General features: G+C 38.8%; 1 protein-coding gene across 3 annotated transcripts in view; it reads left to right on the plus strand.

The window, feature by feature from the left end:
• LOC113228505 (ubiquitin carboxyl-terminal hydrolase 7-like) overlaps positions 1-13248 on the plus strand; it is an 18005-nt gene extending 4757 nt beyond the window's left edge. The window contains exons 4-12 of one of the 3 annotated variants that reach the window (XM_026461836.1): positions 111-243; positions 1606-1769; positions 2064-2338; positions 3506-3680; positions 5868-6060; positions 7908-8061; positions 8384-8517; positions 12799-12895; positions 13096-13248. In XM_026461836.1, the coding sequence (XP_026317621.1) occupies positions 111-243; positions 1606-1769; positions 2064-2338; positions 3506-3680; positions 5868-6060; positions 7908-8061; positions 8384-8517; positions 12799-12895; positions 13096-13128 (1358 nt within the window). In that variant the 3' untranslated portion in view covers positions 13129-13248. Of the gene's footprint in view, positions 1-110; positions 244-1605; positions 1770-2063; positions 2339-3505; positions 3681-5867; positions 6061-7907; positions 8062-8383; positions 8518-12798; positions 12896-12988 lie in introns of all 3 variants that reach the window. The other 2 variants (XM_026461838.1, XM_026461837.1) reach the window with 2 other exon arrangements.
• Positions 13249-15371: the final 2123 nt, after the last annotated feature.

Here is a 15371-nt window from a genome sequence, read left to right on the forward strand (position 1 = left end):
TAGATAGATAGATAGATAGATAGATAGATAGATAGATAGATAGATAGTGTTGTTGAAAGAAGGGATTTGGTATATTGTCGGCAGCATATCAAAATTAAATTGGTTGGCAGGAGTGTTCATTCAATGCAATGGAGATTGCGACGCGCCGGGGTGGTCTTGTTATGGGCTGGGAGAGCTGAAGCTAATCTCCCACAAGGCCGATGGCGAACACCTAATTAGGAAACTACATCACATGTACCATGGGTTAGTTTAATTTTTTTAGCTTTAATTATATCTGGCCTTTTTTCATTTATATGAACTTACTACCGTATTATCAAATACAGATCTAGAAAGTGTCAAATGGTACAACGAAAACTTTAAAGTAAATCTATTATGTTTTGTAAAAAGTCATGGAACAAAAGATGTTGTTTATGATGTTAGCAATATAGTCCTGCGAGGTTGTTAATTACAAACGACCACGTTTATCTCGTTTTTTAACTGCGCCAGTTCAATGGAATATCAAACAAGGTACAGTATTTAAGAAATGTTTTTTTAGTTACTCGTAATGGCTTAACAACACAAAGGCAATTGTAACATTTGCTAATAAACCTACCAAATACTTTCAAATTGATATCCATTACGAAATGAAAATATATTTATTCGAATTTAAGTCGCGTATATTTGTTTCCAAAGCACCCTATTTGCATTAGTATTAGATGTAACTGTTTGACGACTTTACCAACTCAGTCATCAAGGGACCTGTAAATAGCCCGAAAAGTTAGTTTGTTTGAAAAAACAAATACGCGCTATTTCGTTTGGGCTGGGCGGCATTCGGAAAGCTTAGCCACATCTTCGGGTCATTAATTCCACAGTCTAAAAATAAAGGCATTTAATCAGCGCGTTTTAGCGGTTTTGTTTGGGGTTTCACTGACGGACAGAATTCCTAATGAAGTCATACGTGAGAGAACTAAAGTGACCGACATAGCTCGCAAAATCATTAAGCTTAAGTGGCAGTGAGCCGGACATGTCTGGAGGAGGGCTGATGGTCGATGGACCAGACATATTCTTGAGTGACGACCACGTTAGAGCAAACGTAGTGTAAGGACGCCCTGCGGCAAGATGGACGGATGATCTGAGAAACGGTGGCCGGCAGGGCTAGGAGAGCTGGCGTGCCTATGGAAAGGTCCAGCACAATGTTGCCCCTCGAAAATTACGTTTCGTTACTTGAAAAGTTATTTTTTTGCTGCAAAAGTTACATTGTTTTTTTTATCAAAACATAGTAGTACTTACGTACACCTATATCCTAAAAAACGAACAATACGCTTCTAATATGTACGGGGTCAACAGCGTGTCAAATCAAGGTTTGCACAAGCTTAACGTTTTGTTGTCTAAAGACATTACATTGGTCTGGTACAGATTTGTAGAAAAATCAAGCTACAAAATCAAGATCAAGATCAATACAAAATCAAGGTCCGCTCAAGAAAATTCAAGCATTCACCAGCAATTAGTAGATTTTACTTTATTGCGCCGATGATGACGCGTTTTTGATCTGACAAAAATTGTTAAATTTTTCTTTACATTTTAACATTTAAGAATTCGATTTGACATTAATTTCTTTTTCCACAGTAAAGAAGATGACTGGGGCTTCGCACATTTTATCTCGTTTAAAGATTTGATGGATCCAGACAACGGGTTCGTGAAAGATGACTCGATTACAATAGAGGTACATATCCTCGCAGAAGCTCCCCACGGTGTTTCGTGGGATTCCAAGAAACACACAGGATATGTCGGTAAGCTGATTGAACGTATGAGGTCATCTAACAACACTGAGGTTATTTTTAGTGTTGGCTTAACTAAACAGACTTCCAATAGAACCAGAACAAGCACGTGAAATGTAATATAACAGGGACTTTCTATAAAGAAGAATTGACATAAGATTCAAATTCATTCATTATTATAAACTACGAAATAATCAGTCGTATACAATGCGACTTGTAATCTTTTGCGTTATTTCACCGCGAATTTTTTGTTTCTGTATACTATATTTTTTATAGAAAAGAAATAACGGTCCTATTACGCATCAGTTCCTTGTTATCCAGGTCTCAAAAACCAAGGTGCGACCTGTTATATGAACTCCTTGCTACAAACTTTGTTCTTCACAAATGTATTACGCAAAGCTGTGTACAAGATCCCAACTGTAGGCGATGACAGCTCGCGGTCAGTTGCCTTCGCACTACAACGTGTTTTCTACGATCTCCAATTTTCGGATAAGCCAGTGGCCACCAAGAAATTGACTAAAAGCTTCGGGTGGGAGACCATGGACTCTTTTATGCAACACGACGTCCAGGAGTTTCTTCGAGTAAGATAAATCTTGTAATCTGTTGATAATCTGATCTTGAGCGATTAGTAAGTAGCGGTTATCACTCACAACTATATTATAAACTACCTGATGCCCGCGACTTCATCTGCGTAGGATAAGTACTTCGAGTTGCTTACTGTACTACTTACTTGAGAAATGATTGGTTCTTCATATAAACTTCCATCTCCTATTTCACCCCCTTTCAGATTTGTCCTTCTCCTAGGGCCCATCTACCTCTACACCATTCATAAAATTTAGTTCAGCGGTTTGGGCGTGAAAACGTAACAGACAGATTTACTTTCGCATTTATGATATTAGTTTGGATTACAATTATATAGTCTCTACGAAAATAATTCACTTATCGGAAGATGAACAGCACAACGAAATTCAATAGTAATTTATGTATAGGTATAGTCCAAAAAAAGATGCGAAGCTATCAAGTTTCAGTTAAGGGTCCTAAAATCGTCCAAGTCATATTTATTTTATTTTTTATTTTTTTATTAGTATGATATTCATATATTTTTTAGGAAAGTACTCCACTAATTTGTTAACATTATTGGTACAAAGATCGAACAACACAAAGAAACATTACTTCGATCGATTGCTGCACCGGTGCTACCGCTCTTACCATTTGAGCTACAGACAGAATCTCGGTTCTCGCTGGCTGATAGACCAGTCTGATCTGAGGAATTTATGTGTTATTTTGTTTGGATCTTTGTATCAATAATGATAATCCTCAAGACATATTTAGGATAGATGGATATATCGCTGCTTACCAAGAATAGTGGCCTAAACCAAAATAGTAAGTACATTTTTTGTTTTATTACGCAGCTGCACTCAGAATGAGCTAAATTTTATTGTGAAAAAGACACCGACCTTTTTATTGCTTAAAATAATCACGTAATAACATGGCCTTGTATATGATTCAGCCGATTCGGCTTACATTATGGATATTCTGCAGATGTTTTTAAACAATCTTTCTGATGAATTATGTAGGTAATTCGAAGATAGCAGCTATTCTTGAAAGCCATCGTATATCATATAGCGAATGTGAAATTATGTACTTTGAATTCAATTGAAATTAAATAGTGGATTTAAAAATGCAACGTTTTCCTTGAAAAACAGTTTGAAATTACTGCTTTGTATATTACAACTTATTCTTTCCAGGTGTTATTAGATAAGTTAGAAAACAAAATGAAAGGTACGGTAGTGGAAGGCACGGTACCGAAGCTGTTCGAGGGCAAGATGACGTCGTTTATAAAATGCAAGAATGTTAATTGCACTAGCACCCGCGCCGAGACCTACTATGACATTCAACTTAGCGTCAAAGGGAAGAATAACAGTATGTTTAATTAGGATGATTAACACCATACCACGGTAGCGTCTTCACGTGACTATTTGTATTTGCGTATGTGATATATTTGGCAAACAATCACCACGTGTGTCTGCATGTTTATCTATACAAATCAAATTTTTTTCCAAGTAGTTCAGACACCCAATAGTGCTTGTATTCGCTATGTGAAGTGCCGCCATTAGATGTTGTTGTTGGTATTCGCATTTGGACGCTTTTTACCCCGACAATTTGCCATGGCAGATAAATTGGCGAATGCAGTTAATGCAGTTAAATATCAGTTTAGTACGTGAGGCGCACTATAAGTTGAATGAATAAGAAAAAAAAATTATAAATATCATGTCATAAATTAATTTATTGTTTCTCAAAATATTCTCCGTTAGCGTTAATGCTCTTTTTCATACGAATGAGCCAATTTCGAAAACATTTATGCCACTCCTCCGTGACAATCTCTGAAACATATTTTTCATACTCTTCAACAGCCACTTCAGGTGATGAAAAGTGTTGACCGCGTAAGAGGTTCTTAATTTTTGGAAATAAATAAAAGTCACAAGGTGCCACGTCGGGACTGTACGCGGGATGGCTCATAAGGTCAACATTGTTCACTTTCAAAAATTCATTTGTCTGTCTGGCCGTATGAGAACTAGCATTATCGTGGTGCAAGATGATACGGCGTTTACGGTTATTGTTACGGAGTTTGTCAATAACTTCCGGCAAACAAATAGTCATGTACCATTCGCTATTCACGGTACAACGATTTTCCAAAGCAACAGTAGCCACGTGTCCAGTTTTATTAAAAAAAAAAAGCAATCATCCGCTTAGAGGTACTGCACACACGCCAGTTTGGTTGGTTTCGGTTCATCTCGAAAGACCTATACGCTAGATTGCTGCTTTGTTTTGGGATCGTAACTATAAATCCATATTCCGTCACCTGTTACTATATCCCACACCAAATTTGACGCCCCTTCGTTGAATCTGGTAAGCATGGCATTGCACCACGTGACGCGATCCGTTTTTTTGAGCCTCAGTCAAATTGTGTGAGATCCACCGCGAGCACAGCTTTTTCACACCCAAATGTTTGTGTAGTATTGATTGTATTTCACTCATGCCTATGCCTAAAGATGAATCTCATGGTACGTCACATGCCTGTCTGTTTTGATCATACAACACACAGCATCGATGTTTTTGTTGTTCGCAGCAGTGAACGGGCGACCATCACGAAATTCGTCACTGAGGGCATATTCTAGAACTCTACTCAATGCTCAAGTCAGGATTTGAGTATGGTTTAAAGCACTCGAAATCATACTCAAGTCCCTGCCATTAGGGTCGTATTTCCAGTACCTGTGTTTCCAGTGCAATCCTGACTTGAGCATTGAGTAGAGTTCTAGAATACGACCCTGAGATTCACAGGACCGCCTTTGAATTCTGCAAACCAGCTATAAATAGTCGTCTTGCATGGTGCTTTATCGCTAAAAGCAGTTTGAAGCCAAACGAAGCTCCGCTGAGCTGTTAAATTACTCTTATAGTCGTAGAAAATCATACTACGAAAATTTTCACGAGTTAAGTCCATGGTGATGTAGTCAACCAATTTGTAAAATGACGCCACAATGTAAAAACAAGTGACAGTCAGGTGAAACAAACTGTATTCTACAGTCAAAATGTTTCATTTTCAAATGTTATAATTAATTTTTAAATATTGTTTATGTAAGTGGCCTGTTCCGGAAACTTATAATGCGCCCTATGTAGACTCTTTCAACTACAACTCAATTATACGACAAGTTGACAATTTTTGAATCTTCTTATGGTGTCGATGGTATCGAATCATATTTTTTACGCCATGACGCCCATAATTTGTCAATGCGTAGTAGTTGTGTATGTTAGGAAATGTTGAACTGTACAATAGGTAGTGTCCCTGTACAGTAGGCAGGCCTTACTTACTCTGTGGGAGCGTTACAAATATATCCCTTCGGTACAATTGGTTTACTTTCCCGATGGATCCACTTTCACTGTTCGTCTAGTTTCCTCATCGGTCCACTGGTGTTTCCTGATATTTCTAGGTTTATATGGGAGTAATTTCTAGTCTCAAGGGAAAACTAAGAATAATTTTACTTATTTGTGGTAAGGAAAACAATTTGTTCTGCTTAAAAAATTTTCATGAATAACGCATTTTTCTTATAGTCTACGAATCATTCAAAGACTATATCAGCTTGGAGCTCCTGGACGGTGACAACAAGTACGATGCGGGCGAGCATGGCCTGCAGGAGGCCGAGAAAGGCGTCCGCTTCGACATGTTCCCGCCTGTTTTGCATCTGCACCTCATGCGCTTCCAGTATGACCCGCAGAGCGATGCTTCAGTTAAATTCAATGACAGGTTAGTTTCCCTGAAGCAATCAATATTCGGAATTAAATTATGAAGTTTAATTGGTTTCGGATATGTGCAAGAATTGACTTATAACTGTTTATTTATTTATCGCAAACATTGCTGTGGTTGCGGTATGGAGCAGGCGAAACATTCACCTTTGCGACATTAATCTTGTGTCCGTTTTCCCTGTAAATGTTAGTTAATAATTATCTGCCTATTTATCAAGCACAATCTATTTTTTTTTCTTTTATCTTTTTTTTTAAATATTACACAATTTAATTTATATAAGTTTAATGTTATATTACAAGTAATTCATTAATCATTATACAAATTAGTAGTAATTTGTAAAAGTCAAAAGCGGAATTATTGAATCGTTATACTTACATAACGGTATATAAAACTGCACATTATAGCGCATTCTAATTCACTAGTCCTAATTAGATTAGGCCTTCAAATGAGCGAGTCGCGTCCTACTATATATTTCTAATTTGTGGTCGCGTCTTGTTATATTGTGTTAGCTAGGGACCCCTCCCCGCGGTTCTCCCGTAACTCGTTCGGCGCCCGTGTAGCTAACAGATTCATGAACAAAACAGGTTATGACTCGTAGTTTTGTTAATAAATTAGTAAATTACAGTTCAAAGCACAATAAAAACATCTACGTTAATATTTCCTTCTTGATCACAAGTTGACAACATCTTATTACTAGTGTCAAATATGGCGGATCTTGCGCTCCTATATCTTTTATTTTTATTTTTTTAGAGTCAATTGAATTACTTCTAATAAAATATGATAATGGAATGATATTTATAACAGTGATACGTTATTTTGATTGTATATTTTAAAAAGTTAAATATAACTTAATAATCATAAACATTCAAACATGTTAATTCACATAGCATTATTCGAAATAGTAACTGCCTAAGAACAAGAGTTGTTTAATGTTGAAGTGAAAGATTTTTTATTTTACGAAAATAGATAATCTTGTTTAATATATTTGAAGTAATGTACTTTAAATATGTATTAAATATTTTATTGATTTGTTTTCACACTACAGACACTTATACCTGTATGTATATATTGCAAAGATTATGTAAGTATTTATTCGATATAAGAGTACACACTGCAATAACACTATACACACTCATGATATAAGTATTTACGTAGTTTATTTTATTTTATTATCTGTTCCGGGACGCATACGTCCGTCACTCTCACTCACTCGGCTAGGGCCCATTGAAAACCAATGTCACAACCTAGCCTTGGTTGTGAATTTAGCTGAATGGGATCCTTTTGTACACGCCACAGCCGCACACATGTCAGTATAGTATTATGTAACTTGTTGTTGAAAAGTTTTTACGCTGTTCTTTGTGTTATTTCTGTTTTAGTTATATTAGTCTTTGCTTTTGTGTTTTTTTTAAATGTGGCGTTACAATAAATGGTTTCTATTTCTATTTCTATTTTTATACATCGTGAAACCAGTACTCAAATTAGGGAATAATACTATGACTACTCCACTATCCATAATACTCAGACCAGAACCAATTTAGAAAGCTTTAAATAGCAGTAGAGCTCCTCGTGAAAGAGTTCATCCAGGGAAGTACTGCCACCTTACCTATTACTGCCGCAAGCAGTAATGAGAGCATTACTGTATTACGGTTTTGAATGTTAAGCGTGCTAGTGAAATTACAGCAATTTATGCCTCAGAGAGACGGACGGAGTGGCTCAGGGTGACGGGCGTAATGGAACCCAGGATCGCCGCATTTAATGCCTACGGTTATAGTTACTGGTCTACCGAGGTGGCTTTGCGACCGTTTTAGAGATAGCTGAGAAACTTTTTAAGCTTCTGTTAATTTCAGGTTCGAGTTCTATGAAGAGATCAACCTAGACCCTTACCTGCAGGAGATTCCACAGGTGCCAGCACACTACACCCTCCACGCGGTGCTGGTACACTCGGGCGATAACCATGGCGGACACTACGTCGTTTTCATCAACCCAAAGGGCGATGGAAAAGTAGGAGACACTTATTTCACGTAGATTCAGATTTTCAGAAGTACATGTATTTGGATTGCCAGAAAAGTGGCGCTATAATGGTGTCATAAGTTTTGCTTCATAATTGCGCAATTAAGGAAGTAAAGATATTTCTTGTGAAAATGACATAAATATAAATAACAATATACATTATAATAAATTTAAATATCATAATACACTTAATTCGCCATCATTGCCGAGACCGTTAAAACCATTTCTCAATTTTTTGAAACTTTGGATGACTAGAGTCTCGTACATAAGCTTCTCTGTAGTTCAATACCAAATATTTATTTTCTTGGTACAGTGGTGCAAGTTCGACGACGACGTGGTTTCGCGTTGCAGCAAGCAAGAAGCCATTGAATACAACTTCGGTGGCAAAGAGGATGCGCCGCACCTCGCCCGCCGCGCCACTAGTGCCTATATGCTCATCTACATACAGTAAGTATCCCTTAACCATAAACCTTTTTTTTTTGACGGGGGAAATCTTTATGGATACCCCTGAGCCCAGGGAGACTCAGGGGTTATGTGGGGACTCTCCCTCCAGACTGGGGGGACTACCCCACTAAAACCCCCCCGGGTTTCCCTCTCGCCGGTTGAGTCGGCGCCGTGAGATCGGTGAACATTCACCACGACGCCGCCCGGCCGCCCTAGCTTGCGCCAGGGCTCCCGCGCCAACGGAGGGGCGAGTCGGTTGTCCTCCGACCCGCCCCCCAGACGAGTGAGGCCGTGCAATGCAGGCTCCGGAGTCCCTGTCCAGAGCCCGCTGGATTCACTAGGGGATCAGGCGAGCAGCGAACTGCCTTCGCCTTCTCCCCGTACGTCTGCGCCGAAGCGGGTGCGCGTCTGCCGCGTCCTCGCGCACTTGCTCCGCGGTCTCCTTTTGCGACATAACCTCTGCGCAAAAGGAGGCCACCGCCTCTCAGGACTCCTCGCTAACGAGCATGGCGGTAACCACGCTCGGCAGCGAGAGGTCCTGCCCTACAGTCCCCGTCAGAGAGCGGCGCTGCCCATCCCACCGCGCAACACACCTCTAGGGTGTGCTGCGCGGTGTCATCCGCAGCGCCGCACTCGTGGCACGACGGGGACGGTGTCCTCCTCGCCACCTTGTGCAGGTAGTGACTGAAACACCCGTGCCCAGTCAGCACCTGCACAAGGTGGTACGACAGTGGCCCGTGGGACCGGTTTACTCACTCTACGAGGACAAGGCGGATCGCCCCTATGGTACGAGCGCCATAGGGGGGATCCGCCAAGCCCTCTTTCCACTGGTCCCGCATGCTCTGTGCCGCGAGGCGGCGCTCCCGCTCGTTAACCATTAACCTACCAACAAATAGACGTCGGGTCTAACACAAAAACCACGAAACAAATATCCGTAGTTAACCTGTAATAAACGTAGTGACATGTAACGAAATATTTAAAAAAACAAACATTTAATTTAAATTGTAACGTCATCGCAGTACTGCCTAATTTTGCTTGCAACAATTTAAGGGGCCCAAAACGCCATATTATCTTAATAAATTGCATCATATTTAGCTTCGACTGAAAATTACTTGAACACGAGTAATGGAGCAGCGTTTATTGTAAATAGTAATTCATTTTTATATATATTATTGTCCAGTTTAGTACAAATTTACATAATAATAATAATAATAATCTTTATTTCTCTCTTACAACGTTATCCCATAAATAAGTAATTTACATTAAGGACTTATTATTAAATACATCTTTGTAAGAGACTGGAGTCCATACTAGGAATTGACCTGTGTTACGGATCTCCAGGCACTCACCAACCGGACCTCGCACTCTATTCTACATAATATAAGAGTGTTACCATGTTCTAAATACAGAGAGCGGGTTTTATAACTGATTATTTTAATAATATAAGAAAGTAATGGAATAAAACAAAATTTTGTGTATGTGTTTGTTTTTTGTGTGTGCGTGTGTGCGTGTGTGCATGTGTGCGTGTGTGCGTGTGTGCGTGTGTGCGTGTGTGCGTGTGTGCGTGTGTGCGTGTGTGCGTGTGTGCGTGTGTGCGTGTGTGTGTGGTGTGTGTTTTTGTGTTGGAGCTACTTGTTTGGATTAAGCAGCCTAGGTATGGAGGTCATAGAGTTTGAATAGCTAGGAGATCTTCAGTGGACTGATAATCAAGACTGAGTAACCACTTTGAAATTTTAGTCTTACATTCATTTTTAGTTAGAGGATAGAAGGCAAGTATGTTGTTTAATCTATTATATAAATAACTTCCCAGGAAACTAAATATATATATTATTGTCCAGTTTAGTACAAATTTACATAAAGAAATAATAAAAGAGTCGGGCAGATATACATATACATACAAATGTTACAAGTGTGAAAATAAGCGAGTACTTAGAAATGTATCAATATACCAACCAAACGTGAACTCAAATATCCGTAATTCCGAAAACCGATTTATAATAAAACCTTTATCAAATAATTTTGATGCTCTTCACAATGACAAAAGTAGAGATAACATTATTTCGGGCAAATGTATTTTCTGAATTCTGATAGGTAATCCCAAGCCGTAAAACGAGTACAACAATATTTTGTTATATAGTTTAATAAAACGCTTATTAAAAAATTATTTTAAAAATAATATAATAAATTAATATTTCAATCGCTTGGGGTTCGAATAATTGAAAATGACCAAAAAGTTTATATAAGCTTCTTGAAATTGACGTAATGGGTCGGTCTCTTTCCATCTTTTGCGCATGCAATGTGTAGAAAAATGACAGTTAGCTATTTGATTATTTTGTTTGCTTTTGTAATTTATATTAATTTTTAGATGTTATTAATAATATAGTATTGTTGTATATAGTATTGACAACCGCGTTGTCAGTCGAACAAACGAAGACTGTTGCGCGATTGATGCTCCGTATGCGATTTTAACGCCCTATATTGCGGACACTTTTTAGCGCGAACCCGACGTCCATTTGTTAGTAGGTCAATGCCCTTAACAACGTTTTTACATAGCTTAACAATTTCAGTGCCATCGTTGTTAATTGTTAAGTATTTACACCAGATGCATCATGTTGTTTCCATTTTAAGTCACTTAAAATCTTACCCCTGCTCTGTTTATACATACTCGAAGCTGGTATTTGTAAGGGTAAATCAACAAAAATTTGTACTGGTGAAGCGCTAGAAGCCTAAGAAGCCCAAACACAGTGATATTATGCACAATCCCTAGTGCGTCGAAAAGCTTTTAACAAAATACTGGGTCCATTTAATTCCCTACCTATCCCTACACTTTTTAGTAGCAGTAGATCTCCGTGTGAAAGAGTTCGTCCAGGGAAGTACTGCCATCTTACTATTTCTGCCGCCTAGCAGTAATATAAGCATTACCGTGTTTCGGGTTAGAAGGGTAAGGGTGCTGGTGAAATTACAGGTCTTTGGACTTGTCAACTTATGTCTCAGGGTAACAGGCGCAGTGGCAGTGTCAGAACTTTGCAATTTAAAGCTCTGGCACTGTAACTGCTTTGGACAGACGTGTCGCTTAACACCAGGCGCACAATATGTTCGTCCTGTCACTTGATAACATAAAAAAACAAAACACAACTTGTTTTTTTAGAACATTCATTCTACTCGATTGACGATTTTTTCAAATACAAATTAATTCCAAATCGATGCATAATTAATCTTTAAATAATGATATTATCTTATTTAGTTTAATCATGCGATTCAATTTGCATGCTCTTATTTAAGGCTAAATAGGATTAAGTTCTCCAATCTAATTTTACCACCAAAATGTATATATAATGTACCCACTCTATTTATAGCAATTAAATGATATTTAATCAATATTTACTTGTAATTCTATAGAAATAGTGGGACCGAAGTAGTACCTTTACTTTGTAGTACCTTTGTTGATTTTAGAACACCCAGAAAGTGTGATTGCCTTGAATGTATCGAGTCTGTATCGTATATATCTGGTAGTTCAATAAGCGGTAGTTGATAAATTTGTAAGAAAAAAAAAGAGAAGAACCCAAGCAATTTACTTCCAATTTTATTAACATGGACCTCCGCAACGTAGCGTCTGAATCTATTAATTAATCAGGAGTTGCCCTGAAAAAATAAAGGAGTCTTGACTGTAGTGGTACCTGGTATACAATTACATTTCTACGTTTTCTGTTATCAAGTGACGGGACGAACAGTCGTGCGCCTTGTGGGAAGCGACACGCCTGTCCGTTGCAGTTGCAGTGCCACTCAGAACTTTAAATCGCAAAGATCTGCGACTGAGCCAGTCGCCCTGAGACATAAGTTGACAAGGCCCGTGTGCCTGTAATTTCACAAGCACGCTTATTACCCTTCATAAACGGACTGCAGTAATGTTTACATCACCGCGTTGCGCCAGAAGTAGGTGAGGTGGCAGTACTTCCCTTGACGAACTCTTTTACAAGGAGCTCTGCTGCTATTAGACCCGTGTTAGAACGTAGGTTTGATATAATAATAATAATAATAACGCACACACTCAACATAGCCCCGCACTAGGGAAACCCTGTGTCGCGGGTGCCATGGACACACATATAGACAACCACAAATTACACCCAAACTCACGAGAGAAATAAATGTAGGCCATACAAATATTTCTCCCGGCCCGGGAATCGAACCTGGGACCTCTGCGTGGCAGTCCGGCATGGTAACCGTTCGGCCACGGAGGCAGTTAGATATTGCATGTTAGTGAATGGCGATTATTTGACATTGCAGAACATCGCAGCTGAAGTACGTCCTGCAAGACGTGACCGAGGGCGACATACCGTCCGACCTGTGCGAGAGAATCCAAGAAGAAATGCGATACGAGATGGTAAGAACATGTAAATATCGGTCCCTAAACGAATTAGTGCCTTTTTTTAATTTTTTTGGTTTCGTATAAGCAACGGGCTGTTACGTATTTCAGGCGGCAGAAAAATAAGATGCAGAAAATTTAAATCTGACACATCAGTCAGCTCCGTAAAGTACTATGCGAAGATATTCAGCGCACTAAAACAGTTCTTCACTTTACAGGCCTTAGCCGGCTCTAAATATAAAGGAAGATAAGACCACAAAAGAAGCTAAAATTCAGTGAAATTTTGTACTACTAATTATATACAAAAGTTTTGAAATTATAAGTATATGCCGATACTAAAAATATTATTAACTTTATATTCTGCATTTATTTACTTTGTGTTTGATTGTTGTTATTTATGTGCTTAATAAATTTGTTGTAAAATAATCTTTTTTATTAAATATCAATCAAATTCTAAGTTTTATTGATCTTATGGTATTCTTCATCCAATAAAATATCACGATGCATTAGAATTATTCAGCCCGGCTCTTTTCACATTAATTTTATAGGTAGGTACTGTTGTATTCAAATCTTGGATCTCGTCTACACATTGTAATAGGCAGTTCTGGGAATCTTTACCGTGAAACTGTACCAGTGTTCTGTCTACCTGACGCTTATGAGAAAGTTGAAAGACATCCTCGAGGGAGCAACTTCGTCAATGGAACAACGAGCACGTAATACAACTGTATATATGCAGCTGTCTTTAACAGCTCAGTTTACCAGGTAGTAAATGCATAGGGAATCTCTGATAAATCGTGGATCATAGTGGACAACATCTGAAATCCGAAATATATCCCTTTTTGAGCAATATTATTTGGATATAATTACATTTAGAAAAAAGACAGTAGAAAACTTCGATTTTCAGATAAAGCCCAACGGTATGAAGCTAAATAAAGGAGTATTGAAAGTAGCAAACCGTCAGAAAAACATCGTCGTTACCGCACAAAGACGAAGCTTGTGGTCACAGTGGCTCACCGACGACATGACCGCGACTTTAGTGGCCAACTTTATAATGCTTTGTGTTGCTTTCAAATTCGGCCTCACGAAGAGTAAGTAACCGGGTTCAGAGGACAAATAAAATTGTTTCGGCTTTATTGTGTATCATTATTGAAATTCAAAATGAAGTATTGCGACTAAATTAATATAATTAATTTATGAATTAATCATTTATGTTAGTCCAATTTAATCCCACCAAGACACAAGTTTGCGCGTTCACCGCTAAAAAGACTCCATTTGCTGCAGGCCTACAATTCCAGTACAAACCATTAAATATCTCGGAGAGCATCGGGATCCTTGGTGTCGACATCTCTTGTGACGTTCCGTTCCGTAGTCACTTAAAAGGCAAAGTCAAGCTGGCGTCCAAAAAGCTTGGTGTGCTCAACAGGGCTAAGCGGTATTTCACTTCGGAGCAGAGACTGTTACTTTATAAGTCACCAGTCCTTCCCCACATGCAATACTGCTGCCATCTTTGGGCGGGAGCTCCTGGATGCCAGCTGGGGGCCTTTGACGCGGTTCAAAGACGTGCTATGAGAATTATTGACGATCCTGTGCTTACAGACGATATTCAACCATTGTCTTGGAGGAGATACTTTGCCTCCCTATGTCTGTTCTATCTGGTCGGCAACGCGCTCGTGACGCCCTGGCGTTGCAGGCGTTCATAGGCGACGGTAACCGCTTTTCATCAGGCGGGCTGTATGCTTGTTTGCTGCCTACATAAAAAAAAAATGCTAATAATGAAAGGAGCAAAAGCGTAAGCTTTTGAAGAGCTACACATTTTAGTCAAAAAATTAGTCTTCAAAGGTTGAAATGAAACTACTTTTTCGGATCTATATCGCGTATATTTATTTTTCCAAATCATCCCCTGCGGTCTGCTAGCATGTCACGGATAAACCTTCACACTCAATTAAGTACGACAAAACCCATGCTCTTACAAAAGAAATTCGTTATCGACCCAGGATGCTGCGAGAGGGGTGCGGTTCGTAATATATAACAACAAATGACATATTTTTAGTCGATGTAACGCCCAACAGATATAATTACTTTATGGTATACAGACATTTGACATATTCTTGCATGATATAAAGGTCACTGGGATAATAGACGATTGATATAACAATTTTCAATCTAATTGTCTGATATACCCACGGCTTAATTTGATTTTATATAAACACTTCAGATATAACATTCACTGAGTCTTATGTATTATTAACATAATTCCAGTGGTGTTTAGGTGCACTGGTGAATGAATTGAATTTGTTTGCATTTCCTAGTTGGTTCGACCTCCTCCTGTGGGTTTAGGTTAGGTTAGTATATGACAAAGCTGTATGAGCTGAGCGAGCGCAACGAGCATGCCGCGGCAGCGGCCGACAAGTGCCAGAACTGATTTATTTGCTTTCACTTGTTGGTTCGACCTTCTCCTGTGGGTTTAGGTTAGGTTAGTATATGCAATTTAATA

The sequence above is a fragment of the Hyposmocoma kahamanoa genome, unplaced genomic scaffold, assembly GCF_003589595.1.
Source record: "Hyposmocoma kahamanoa isolate Upper Pololo Valley unplaced genomic scaffold, ASM358959v1 232, whole genome shotgun sequence".
Taxonomy (NCBI): Eukaryota; Metazoa; Arthropoda; class Insecta; order Lepidoptera; family Cosmopterigidae; genus Hyposmocoma; species Hyposmocoma kahamanoa.